Source organism: Mesoplodon mirus, assembly GCF_964341445.2.
Source record: "Mesoplodon mirus genome assembly, chromosome: 15".
NCBI lineage: Eukaryota > Metazoa > Chordata > Mammalia > Artiodactyla > Ziphiidae > Mesoplodon > Mesoplodon mirus.
Genome location: NC_138991.1, coordinates 5,716,503 through 5,730,284, shown reverse-complemented (window position 1 = coordinate 5,730,284; position 13,782 = coordinate 5,716,503). Strand labels below are relative to the sequence as shown.

Genomic DNA, 13,782 nt, shown 5'->3' with positions numbered 1-13,782 from the left:
CCTGCCTGAGCTTGTGGACCTCACTTTCTCCTCTCCTGCAAAATCCCCATGATCATATTAGGAAACTCTTGGCGTGGTTATGAGAATTAAAAGAGAGAGGCTGAGTGAAATGGGCTTTTAAGCCCTCAACTACTTCATAAATGTTGGCAAGGGCAGGAATTTTGTTTGCCTTGATCCTGAGATGAACCCAGTGCCTAGAGCTGTATCTGACACACAGTTGGATAGCCATAACTATTTGTTTCAGTGAAAAATCGCTGGTACTACTTTCCATAAATAGCCAAAAAAAAAAAAAAAAAAAAAAAGACATAAAACCATTTCAAGGTCCCAAATCTAGGTCCCACATTCCAAGCATACCCTTCTGGTCCCTTATGCTGGTCCCCATACCTGCCAGACGGCGCCCAGGAAACGGTCCCTCACTTTCCCTCCCAGGTAGGATGGCGCCTGAGAGAGCCCCGAGCATGCACGCCTCACTCAATGGAGGTGCTATGCGCATGCGTTGGTCCAACTCTGCCTGGGGAGGGGGGTGAGGAGTGCACATGCGCAGTCAGCCCTCTCCAGAAACTGAGGGAAAGGAGCTCCATCTTTTCCTGGAAGTGTTCTGTGGGTGTGGGGAAGGGCGATATCCGGCCAGGTCAAGTTCCTGCTCTTGGACACTTTCACTGCCGGGCGGTCCTCATGGCCTTTGCACCCAGGGGTCCTGAGGTCTCGTTCTTCCAGGTTTTGGACCAGCACAGGGCTTCCCTGCTGGCCGCCCTGAGGAAAGGCGGCGGGGAGCCCGCTGGCGGGGGGACGCACCTGGCCACTAGGTATGAGGGCTCCTTCTGGGGCGCAGACACCGGGACTTAGCGAAAAGCTTCCTCAGCGCAGCCGGGCTTGAGGTGTTCTGTGGGGAAATGCTGGGCCCCCTTCCCGTCTCCCACTGTGGTAGCCACAGGGTGAAGCCTGTTGGGCCCGCCAACCCTGAACCCCGAGAAAGGCCCTTGTTTAGCGACCCCATTTCTCTGCTGTTAACTTATTTTGAACTCAGAAAGCCTGGTGACAGACCACCCTCCCCCCATGTCTTCTAGAATGTTCCCCTTCTAGAATGTTCCAGGAGCATCCCCACAGCTGGGTTCACGAATTTCTTGAAATCCTAACAGATTGGGGGAGTTTAGGGCACAGTTTGGCCTTGTGTTTGTTTAAAAAAAAAAGTAAAAATTTAACTTTAGAAGTTTTCAGGCTTTTTTTTTTTTTTGGAAGAGGGGAAAATCAGTGTTGTGAGTTCTCAATAAGTGTGTTTTATCAAAATGAACAAGGAAGTCAACACATTTTAAATGGTTTCTAGTGAGACAATGGGGTTTTTGACTTCGAAGTGAAGAGAATGTATACTTCTTTAAATCGATTAAAGCAGTTAGAGGTTAGCTCAGAGTGCGGTGCTGATAAAATCAGTTATGCGATTCTCCAGCTGCCCAGCTTGAAGTTAACTACAGAAATTATGTTTACATTATTCACCACTTTTACTTAAAATGCTCTGTTGTTCTGCTTCCTTGATCTGCTTTTCCCATTTATCAGCAAACTTTTTCACTTAAACAAATTACTGCCTTTTACTTTTAAGCCCAAACCAACTATCAAAAAACCAAAAAGCCGGAAAAACCCACAAAAATTTTTTTACAAAAGGATTTAGTTTAAGGGAGAATTGAGAGTAAAGGAAAGAAAGGGATGGAAGTCCCTTTTTACATTTCAGATGTAAATCTGGTTGTTTTAAAGTTGGTCATAATGTTATCGTAACTTTTTTTTTCCAGGCTGGAAAAATGAGATATTTGAATCAGGTTTTGAGTCCTGCTATTAGAAAATATGGAATGTTTTAAAATTTATTTTCTGATACATGCATTTTCAATGAAAACTCTGATGTTTCTGTGGAAATTAGAACACTACATTTTGTGCATTTTCTAGATTTAATATGAGTTCCCTTCCTAGGCAATATTCTTACGGTGTTTATAACAGAATAACATTTTTTGAAGCTGATGGCTTGTGAAATTAAAAGTCAGCTGACAGAAAACTGGGCTAAGTCTTAATAATTTTCTGTGGTGTAGTAGTTGCCAAGTCCCTTTATGGTAGTGATTAAACTTTTTTCTTTTTGTGTCACTAAAATTCAAAAGGGCTGATTTATGGCATGAGATCAATTAAGGTAACGTGCTACAGCACGAAGTTTTTCTTTGGAAATATTTTCGCTTTGCATTTTGGGGAAATTAATTCAAAGCAAGTATTACATCAGTTTTAATTAAAAGATTTATCAGTAGTATTTCAAGTCAATGAGTTTGTATTTAAAGTAGGTTGATATGAAGAGTAGATAAAAATATATTTATAAATTGTATTGCCTAGTTATTAATTTAAAAGGGAGATATTACTTCAATTGGTAATTGAGAAGTAAAATTACAAGCAAATGAAATTTCTCTGTAATTCATCACTATAAATACAGTTGTTGTTTTAATGCATTACTGTTGTAAAAATTTAGTGGGAGAGAATATTACTGACATGTATCACCTAGTCTTAAAAAACAACCAATGAAACTAAAAATTACTTTAATATTGATCTGGGGAAATGCTACATACTGTAAAGGTCTAATTTAGAATTAAGACTGAATCATGGTGTATTTATTGTTTCAGTTCTGAGGTTCTTGCATCTATAGAAAATGTTATCCAAGACATAATCACAAGCTTGGCAAGAAATGAAGCACCTGCATTCACAATAGACAACAGGTCAAGCTGGGAAAATATAAAGTGGGCATTTTGCATTTTTTACTTTTAAATGCAGTATCTATGTCATTATTTGAGTTTGAGTTCGAGTTCTAGTTGGATTTAATTCTTTTTATTGCCTTTACCTTGCCAAAAAGATCTAAGGAAGTTTACAAAATACTTACCATACAGGCAGGTTTTATAAACTAGAAGTAGGTGTGAAAGATAAGGCAAAGGGAAAACAATGCTAGGAACAAAAAATGGAGCACCAAAAGGGGTTAGAGTTCAAAATGCATATGATAAAGCCTCACAGTTCTGCTAAAAATAGGCTCCAGCCTTGGATCTAAGCTTTCTAGCACTCAAAAGGGGGAAATAGTGCCAGTGGAATTCTCATCTATACTGCAAAAGCAAACCACTTGCTCAGGGGAGCTACAACCAGTCCTGATACTGAGACCAAAATAAATGTATCCTGAACATAGAGCACATTTTGATGGCTCTTTCCCCTAGCAAATCTCCCCCTGCTAAGTCCTGTGTCCAAGAGGGTAAAATCAGCAAACAGCTTTATCAAAGTCCTGGAACCTAGTGACATAGTTTGTTTCTTTCAGATCGTCAACCTGTAGACACTTACCACTTAATAATGAAAAACACTACAAGAATAGTCTTCAATAAGAGTTACAGAAACAGAATTAAAGTAATTTTAAGGCTCTTTAGGCACCAAGTATTCTTTTATGATCAATGTAATTAATGTAACTGTAAACTTTTGAATCACATTTTGCAAGATGGATCTTGAAGCAGCTGTCATCTGGCCTATTTGCCTGGTGCCTTCTGCCACCTTTAGGACAGGCTTGGCAGTTCAATTTAACAGCCTAGTATAAATTGTTATTTCATTTACTGTAACTTGGGGGTAAATTAAAACATTTCAAAACTTATTATTAAATTGAGTAAAATTATTAAATAAACCAATCAATTAAATAGACCAATCAAGAAAATGAACAAAATGCTAATAAAATTGTGAAATATTTGGTAATAGTTCACATACCCTAAATATCTTCCTGAGAAAGAAATACGTACACACGCACACACATCATAATTAAAAGTATTTAATTCGTGTATTTTACACACTTGCTTTTAGTGCCTCTGTATGTTGCAAAGCTAATTACCTAATTACCACCTGGAATTATCTAAGCTTATAAACGAGGTTATCATAATATAATATATCAGTGCTTACATTGAGAAGAAATGGGGATTTAAATGATGTTCAGAAGAGGACATTAAGTGTATATTGTTTGGTGTTCAGAAGTTAATTCTTTTTTATTCTATTCCCTTGCTTTAAACAAAATGACAGGTTTGAAGATTCTGTGGGACTGCACATGGTATCTCATTGTACCACAAGAAAAATCAAAAGTGATTCAGCAAAATCAGTTAAAACTTTTGGTAAATTAATCTTTCTTAGCTTTCTGTAGTAAAATAAATAATTTTACTTACCTTCTGGGTTATAGTTTTTCGTAGCTAAATAATTTTATGTGTTCTTTAATAGGCCACCCTGTACTTGAAATACATTTATAGAATTTTGCATTGTTAATAACCATGGAAGTAAAGTATTATTTCAAAAGAAATTTTCAAGATGCGTGATTCAGTGGAAAAGTATTCTCTCAATTTTGCTGTACATAGAGCAATTAATTTTATCTGATTCTTCAGATAATTAACATTTAAATAATTAATATCTTCAGATAATAATTCTTCAGATAATTCAGATTCTTCAGGCAATTATTATTCTGTACTTAACACTTCTATTTTGGGAAGATAATTTTTGTAATATTGTGGAAAGTAACTGAGGACAGTTAAAATCCTTGATAGCAGTATGTTTTGAATTTGTAAGAAAAATGATGAGTAACTTGTTTATTGCATCTTATTTTCCAGCACTAATTCTTAAAATATTGTCCATGATTTATAAATTAGTACAGAGCGACACTTACGCAACCAAACGGTAAGTACATTGTTCTAATAAATTACTCTTTAAAATGCAGTGTGAGATTTAGTGGCATTAACTTTCATTATATGTTTTGAAAAGTTACATAAAACTAGGCTATGGATAGTAAACTACTTTGCTTATATATTGCCTTCATCCAGTTAAAGCTTTCTTCAATTAATACTCCAATACTTATATTCAAAGAGAATATGGTTAATTAAAATATATATTTTTAAAATTTTCATAGAGACATATATTACACCGACAGCCAACTCTTTGGTAACCAGACTGTTGTGGACAATATTATCAATGATATTTCCTGTATGTTAAAAGTGCCGAGGAGAAGTCTGCATATAGTAAGTAGCATTTAATACAAAACATTTTAAGACAAAACATATAAAAATTGTAATAGAAGAATAAATGTAATCTGTGCCTTCTTTCCATATTTTTGATACTATGCTTTTCTCACTATGAATTTAAATAATCTATTCTCATTGTATTCTCTTGGATAAATGAACCAAAACAGATGAATTATCAAATATTTTTCATTTCTAAATGCTCTTACATATTTTCTCCTTTACTTCTTAAATTCCAGCCTGAGCCAAAATACATATAATTTAGCAGGTGAACATGAGAAGGGACTTAGAAGCATAAAGTAAACTCAAGAAAAAGGTTTCAGATATGTCTATTATTTTTTCAGTTATCTACATCAAAAGGTTTAATTGCCGGCAATTTAAGGTATATCGAGGAAGATGGCACCCAGGTGACTTGTGCATGTGCAACAGTAAGCATCAATGTTTTCACGTGTTTTAACTCCATTTCAGATCGTTTGTTTTTGAAATGCATTTTAGTTACTGCCTCGTTATGTAGTTTGGAGCTTAAGATTTTAAAATAAAATCGATGAATATGTATGTGCTGTACCGGGTTGTACATTACATCGTTTCAAAATATGCCACTTGCCAAATGTCATATTGAAAGAAACAAACATACACATTCCGTTTTAAAATGCACTGTTGTTTTCAGGTAGAGGGTGACCTGACCATTTTAGCATGGTTATTTATGTAATCTTCATAAAATTCTCTGGTTCTGAAATTAATGTTTGTTACTAAACTCTTTGTTAGGCTTGGTACGTAGGAAGCCCACAGTACTGAACTAGCACAGAAGTTTGGAAAGGGCCAGCTCACCATTTTGGAAAGAGGAGAGTGACACCTATGAGATCCTGCATAAGGAAGTCTTTCCTTCATCAGTTTCTGCTTTTTAAGCCACATATCTATAAAATTTCCAAGAAATTATCACCTTCTGGGAAGTAGTTTAGGTTATATGTCTGCTTTCTTACTGAAAAGTGAATCTGTGTCCTACTGTTTTCTTACTGAGGCATAGACCTCTGATAACAGGTGTATTTTTTTAAATGAAAATATAGGATTTTTGTGATAAATTTTTAAATGTCGTTAAACTTGCTATTTCTTTAAAATAAAAACTGTCTTGTTTTGTTAACTTAGGCTGTTGCTGTGCCATCTAATATTCAAGGAATTCGGAGTATCCTTTGGGAAAACGATTTAAAACGTCTAGAATGTTCATTCATCCATGACTTTGATAAATCAAGCCTTCATAATGTGTAACCAGCAAGCCAAACCCTGTAGTGGTCAAGATGAGCACACCATGGTCCCTTTTTAAAGATCCTTTTAGGAGCTCACCATCTAGTAGGAGAGAGAGATATCTAAATACTGTGTGTGAATAGATATCTGTTTACCTTCAAATATAACCGTTATTTAGTTAGTGGTTAAATTGAAATACTCGTGCCTTAAATTTATCAGCCTTAACTTCACAGATTTAATTACAGATGCAAAATTTCTATTAATTGTAGAAAAAGATGCGACATTTCAGCGGCTCCTAGATGACAATTTTTGCACCAAAATGTCTCCGTGCATCATGGTTACGGTATATTATCTACCTTTACCACAGTTCCAAGACTAACATAACATAGTACATTGGTGATTGGTAAGACGGGTTTATAACATCGTCCATAAGCTTGGACAGCATTCTGTTATCAATATGATGCATCCTTTGGGATTATAGAACAAGAGTTTCCAAGGTGTTTATTTAACCATCCTCAAATCTGACTGAAATCAAATAACGCCCCCCAGGAGGCATCCTGATGTAGTGTAAATATCAGGTGCTTACAAAAGTGGATTGGTGAGAAAGGAAATGACAAGGATTAGTGCGGCAGTGTCATCAGTTAGACGGAGAATAACATAACTGGATTTAGGGAGCCTGTCCAGAGGCTCTCAGGTGGTTGCCTGGGTGGAAGGATGCCAGGGGAATGATTAAGGAGAAAGGGCTTAAGCAAAGGGCATTTCCAAGGCAAATCCAAAAGGACGTGGTGACCATGGGATGAGGGGAAGGAGTGAAAATGACTCTGGTGTATGGAACTTTACCATGATGTCACCATCGATACTACAGGACAACTGGCGGGAAGGCTCAGTTCTTCGTGGCAGAAAGATGTTGCGTGTAGTTTTAGAATCCTAGTGGCCTCTGCCCAGTTTGAAGTGAGGGGAGAACAGTTGAGATGGAAAATGCAGACTGAGAGCTCATAAGTTAAAAAGGCGCTACCTGAACCCCTGAAGCGATCTCTCAGTGGGGGTGTCCTGTGGCTCATGCTTTGGTCCAGTCCTTCTCTGCTTTCACACCTCCCTGGTGAGAGTGCATGCTTGCTGGGCTGATAGGAAGCCAAGCCACTACCGACAGAGAAAGCTGCCCGGGCCCCGGCCTCTGTTCAGCTGTTGGCGTTTGAATCACAGCTGGTACTAGCGCATCGGAGACGCAAGTAAAGCTCGGCCCTCTGTCACATTTCTCTTTCTACCTTGTCTTTCCTCTTGTAGGCTGCCTCCTAGTCCTTGCCTACCTACGCGTTGGTGCTATCATGGTGTCCACTGATAATTGCTGTCATTGCTATGGTGAAACACCCACAAGCAGCTGATCTGTACTAGCTGTCTCTGCAGAGGGGAGCTGAGAACCGAGGGCCAGGCTAGGAAGGAGCCTTTGGTACTCCTCTGTGGTCTCCTCTACCACATACATGTGTAGTCGTTCCCAAAGGAAAAAATTAAAATACACTAGCATTCACTAAGTGCTCATGATGTGCCAGGAGCTCTGCTGGGCACTGGATACAATAAGGGTTCCCATTTTAGTGCTGTTTTTCACATATCATCGTGTAAAGTCTCTCCAACCTTGTGAGGTAGGTATTATTATCATTCCCATTTTAACAATAGGACAGTGGGACCCATGAAGGTATTTTACCACAATCTTAAGGCTGGTCAAAACTAGGACTGGGTTTCAGGCAGTTCAGCTCCACATCACTCTAGTCCCATAACTGTGTGGCAGGCATATTTATCCCAATTTTATAAATAAAACCACAGCCTAAAGACACTAAGAAACCAACCCAACTTTACCTGCTAATGATTGGCGGAGAGGGAGTTCAAACTCAGAGCGGTCACGTGGAAAGCCCATTCTTCTCTCTGCTTGCTTCCTTCTCTGCTCCATGTTTCATTTGGTTTTCTGCTTTTTTCTCCGAACACCGTTGTAAAGCTCTTTAAATTACTTTTCAACATAATTATTGTTTTAATGACTTCATAATACTCTTCCACTACTTCGGTTTATTAAATTCTGAATGTAAGCCAGGTACTCTTTTAAATGCTTTATAATCATTAAATAATTTAATTCCTATAGTAATTTTATAAGGTGTTAAGAAGCCCCAACTTCAGAGAGTCTTCGTGACTCTTTCAGGTTCATGCTGCTAAGAAGTGGCAGGGTCAGATGCCAGCCCAGGCTGTCTGGCCCTAAAGCTGGTGCATATCAGCACCGTGCTCTGCAGCCTCTCCGTGTCCCTGTTGTGAGACATGTTGGCTATTTATCATAGTTTCTGTCCTGTTAACTAACCTTGCAGTGGACATCTTTATGTATGTCAGATTTTTCTTATCTCTGTTTCTGCTGAAATATTTCCTTAGGATTATTTTCTAGGACTGGGATAATTGTCAAAGGTATGAAGTTATGTGGGCTTTTTCACCCTGTTGTATATAGTGTACATTTTTTCACAGTCAAAACCAGTCTTCCATCACCTGAAATTTAAGGTGAGGGGATCTAACTTTTAAGTTATTAACAAAATAAGAATATAGTTTTATCAGTTTCATCCTACTAAATGATTTTAATACTTGCTTTTAGGGAAAGGGAGTACCTGATCTGAACACAAGACTTTTAGTCAAGAAGCTGTGGGATACATTTCACATTCCTATTTTCACTCTTGTAGATGCTGATCCACATGGTAATTTATTGTTGGGCTATTTGAAACAATAGTCATAATAAATCATATCTGTAGTTATGTTTTTCTGCTCACTGAACACTTTCATAAAAGATTCTGGGACTTCCCTGACCATCCAGTGGTTAAGGATCTGCACTTCCACTTCAGTGGGCACGGGTTCAATCCCTGATCGGGGAACTAAGATCCCACATGCTGTGCAGCATGGCCGAAAAAAAAATTTAAAAGAATATGATTAGTAGATAAAAATGAATGACTGTAATCATTTGGGGCAACTTATCGCTGTTTTTACTGTATTGAACTGAACCATAAATTTTCCATTGGTAATGTCCACAAAAATAAAAATTGCAGATGTTAGGTATAATTATCTAGCCTATAATATGCAAGAAGACTAATTTTAAAGTTAACTTTCTTTTAACAGGCATAGAAATAATGTGTATCTATAAGTATGGATCTATGGTAAGTATAGAAAAATATTTTTCCTTTTTCACTATTGAGATATTTTATATTCACTGAAGTGACTTCTGCATTTACTTATCAGCCCCTAGTAAGCTAAGGGCCCCCAAAATGTACCAGGGAAGCTACTGTCCTAGTCTAGGGCCAGTCTATTTCAGACCTGTGATTCCAGCTTCCAACATGACCAGTGTGACTGCCGATGACAGAGTGGGATTACCTGGGGGCAAGAGACATTAATTATCCTCCATTTTCCTGGCCTGCTGAAGTAACTGTGGGCCCTCAGCATAGCAACATTGATCACCAGTTATACCCTGAAAATTATATATAGCCTTGAATTCTGACTTTTCCAATTCCAACTATAAGGAGAAATGAGAAGATCACCAAACTTCACCACCAGAGACTGCAACTACCACACATCAATGGTTGTCAAAAATGTGGTCCTGGACATCAGCATCACCTGGGAACTTGTTAGAAATGCAAATCTCAATCCCCATCCAGACCTCCTGAGTCTGGATTTCCAAGGGTGGGCCCTCCAAGTGGTTCTGACACGTGGTGAAGTTTGGGAACCATTGGTGTACACCTTGAGTGTCCTGATGTATAAGCTTATAGCAGATGAAAAGGATGGTGGAGCAAGGTGTGAAGGTATGGGATCACGAACAACAGTAAATGCAGGTCAGAGGGGTCATCTGTAGTTTTACTTTATAGAAAACCAATACAGAAATACTACAGAGCAGTTTTAAAACCTCCACTGAAAGTCAAGTTTAGCTAAGCCCCTGGTGATTTTCTTCACTTCTGTGGTCTCCGGGGGTGTGAAGTCTTCAGTACTGGTCCTTCCTAATAAGTTAAAAAATTTGCTGCAAAAACAAGTATGCTAGTTCTCTGCATACCTTAGCTAATATGCTTCTGCTCTTTATTTTAGGCTATGTCTTTTGAAGCCCATAATCTCACAGTTCCAGCTATTCGATGGCTTGGTCTCCTCCCATCTGATATCAAAAGGTTAGGCGTTTAGCAGAAGTAGGATATTTAAAATGATGATTCATTGTAATATGTAACACTCAGCCTAAAAAGTCACTACCAGGGAAAGCACTTAACGGTTTTTACTTATCGTGTTCACAATGACTCGGGATTATATAATTATGAATTACATTTATCCATGTTTCTGTTTCAACTACTAAAATACTTAAATATATTTGGTTAATTGAACCTTTAGCTAGCTAGAAGACATTTTTTTGTTTTACCTTTATGGTTAAAGTGTGTAGTAATTTTTTTTATACTTAGAAAGTATGAAGACATTGAATCTAGTTAAATGGTAATCATTGACAACACCATTTGCCATATGAATTAACTTTATCATAGATTTAAAATTTTAACTTCATTTAAAAATCTCATTTCAAGATTAAAGTTGGGAAATCTAAATTTTGTCATTTTTAATATATATATGTTCATTATAGAAAAAGTATCATTAAGTAACAAGATAAAAGTCACCTACAGATGAACAGCTTTACCCTTGTTGATTATTTGCTGTGCATTGCCATAACTTCTTCCAAAAGAATGGAGTCATACTCTATTTTGTAGTTTGCTTTTCTCACATAACACAATGTGATCGCTTTTCCTTATCAAGAAATACATTCCTAAGACCTCATTTGAATATCTTCTTCTGCTGAGTTCCTATTCTGAGTGTGTTTATTCAGTCAGCCCCTTGCAGCTGAACGTTTAGGTGGTTTCCATGTCTCTGTTCCATGATAGTGCTTTGATGGGCCATCTTGTAACTAAATCTTTGCCCCGTATCCTTAATTAGTCCCATAGGCCGAATTCCCAGAATTGCTGGGTCAAAGGGTATGCACATTTTTAAGGCTTTGACTGCCCTCTGGATAGGTTAATTATTTTGTTTTCCCTGGAGAGTAAGAGCCCATCTGTCCTTCAGCATGAGACGTTATCACTTTATTCATCTCTGCTAATGTGATATTTTAAAATATTTTATTGTCTTAATTAGCCAGTGAGAATGAAATTAAATATTTATTGGATTTCTTTAAGCAGTGAGCAAACCGTGGTAACAGGTGCTTATTTTATAAATCTGGAATATGAACAGGTTTTGGGTAATCACTGCTTCTTACAAAATGAGGGCACCAGAGAAAACATTCAGTTTTTGATTTTTGAATGTTTACACTCTAATGAATCAAAGTTTTGTCAATTTAGTGTGTACGTCATGGTCAGAATCCCTTGGGGGTCATCTATTTGTAGGAATATCATTTCTAACACAACTTTAGGACCGAGGGTCTGATCATTGAGGTGGAAAACTTGAAGAAACTCTAGCTGCATCTCATAAATTCCATCAGTGCCCTCAAAAGCCACTCTAAATAAATGTACAATCAAAGACAAAAGTGTGATAGCAACACAAACATGGCTTCAAGGGAAATCCTCTCGGCCTCCCTTTCAATCAAATTGTCATCCTACTCAGGAGCTGCCACTGGCAAATGGTCATAATTATGGGGACATTGAAAAAGACTGTTTGAAACTGGAGCTCTCCTGAGAAATCCAGGATTTGTGACTTCAAAAAGCAGTTTACAACATAAATCCTGGACCTCTCATGTTCTATTTTTAAAACACATACCAAGATAAAATTACAATCTACTTTTTAAAAGTGTAAAACTAAATAGATGTGTGCATGTCTGTGTGCATGCATGAATGCATAAGTGAAAATTGATAGACTAACTTCTTCGGCCCAGAAAATTCTCAATGAATTACGGAGAATTAAGTATTCAGTGGAACCTAAAATCCCACAGTGGATCTTGCTGCTGGCCACACATACTGGCGCTCACCGCTTCAAAACTGCAGTGCTCTGGGGGCTGCCTTGGTGTTGATACACATGATGTTAGTGTTCTCGGCATTTGTTTTATAACCAATGTCTGTCTTCCTGTCATCGTCCTGTGAGTGTGGCATGAAAGAAAACAACAACTTAAAACAGACTTCTGCTATGATCTTGAACATTTGCTGGTCTAAGACATGCCAGATCCCCCAAATTCTGTATTTAAAAGTGGATCTGTACTAATTTTCTCATCTTTTATTTCTGAGTCTCTTGAAATAGTATGATAAATAAAAATGAAATATATATGATCTTAAAGTTACAGGAGCACTTTGTTTTTACTGATTTTTTTCATCTATTTTTTTTCCAGATTAAATATACCTAAAGGTACTTTAATTCCACTGACAAAACAGGACCAAATGAAACTTGACAGTATCCTGAAGAGACCTTATATTACTTGCCAACCATTTTGGAGAAAAGAAGTATGTTTCTTTTAAAAATTCAAATGTATGTTTTATTGCCTTTTACTTTAGCAGTGGCTATTTACATAATATTTTGGAACTATTCTTCCTGAATTTTTTTTTTTTTTCTTTTTTTTGCGGTACGCGGACCTCTCACTGCTGTGGCCTCTCCTGTTGCGGAGCACAGGCTCCGGACGCGCAGGCTCAGGGGCCATGGCTCACGGGCCCAGCCGCTCCGCGGCACATGGGATCCTCCCGGACCAGGGCACGAACCCGTGTCCCCTGCATCGGCAGGTGGACTCCCAACCACTGCGCCACCAGGGAAGCCCCTTCTTGCATTTTTATATAACCAACAACTAACGTGTGTGTTGTTCAGCCGTAAATGGTTGTAGAAACACTGAATTGTGAATGCTAATAGATAAGATCATCTGGGTGGAGCCGATCTCGTTTATCCTCATCATAGTTACATACCCATTGTCTATGGCTGTATCCTAGTTCATGGGGGAAAAAGGAGAGAAGAAAATTATAAAGCTCCCAGACCATTCCTAATTATTGAAGGAATCCATACTAATATTTGTAGCTGTAGCAGCTCCAGAATATTCTGGCTGACCTAAAGGTTATTGCCGACGGCTTTGGAGAATAAAACAAATCTAGATTTACCAGTTTGAGTTGACAGAACTGTAGCAAAGGACTCTGGTATGATTACATTTTACGTTTATTGACAGATGGAAATAATGGCAGACTCTAAAATGAAGGCAGAAATTCAAGCCTTGACCTTCCTATCATCCGATTATCTCTCCAGAGTGTACTTACCCAACAAATTAAAATTTGGAGGATGGATATAAAAACATATCAGCATATATCTTGTGATTGCAAGAGGCTTTTCATTAGTTTTGTTTTCAGCAGTGGATGCTGTTGTGGAAAGAACATATGGTCTTAATAAAATAATTTCCGTCAATTGTATTTTTTGTCAAAAAAATGCTGCGCTCTAATTTTCTTCAGAAGGCTTTATTTTATCCTTCTCTGTAGAGACTAATTTCTATCCTATGTTCTAAAGTAAATCATAAAAG

At 37.7% G+C, this 13,782-nt stretch overlaps 1 protein-coding gene across 3 annotated transcripts; it reads left to right on the top strand.

Annotated features, from left to right (window-relative positions):
- Nucleotides 1–675: 675 nt before the first annotated feature.
- Nucleotides 676–13,557, top strand: SPO11 (SPO11 initiator of meiotic double strand breaks; the record flags this gene model as incomplete). Of its 3 annotated transcripts, XM_082643373.1 has the most annotated exons (13): nucleotides 676–806; nucleotides 2,646–2,759; nucleotides 4,060–4,148; nucleotides 4,635–4,701; nucleotides 4,931–5,039; nucleotides 5,384–5,467; nucleotides 6,183–6,219; nucleotides 6,512–6,621; nucleotides 8,899–8,998; nucleotides 9,414–9,451; nucleotides 10,368–10,444; nucleotides 12,622–12,733; nucleotides 13,438–13,557. In XM_082643373.1, the coding sequence occupies 13 exons, from the start codon at nucleotides 676–678 to the stop codon at nucleotides 13,555–13,557; spliced, it is 1,188 nt and encodes a 395-aa protein (XP_082499499.1). The 3 variants fall into 3 exon arrangements, with proteins under 3 accessions (XP_082499499.1, XP_082499501.1, XP_082499500.1); XM_082643375.1 differs by lacking the exon at nucleotides 2,646–2,759 and having other exon boundaries at nucleotides 6,524–6,621; XM_082643374.1 differs by lacking the exon at nucleotides 2,646–2,759.
- Nucleotides 13,558–13,782: the final 225 nt, after the last annotated feature.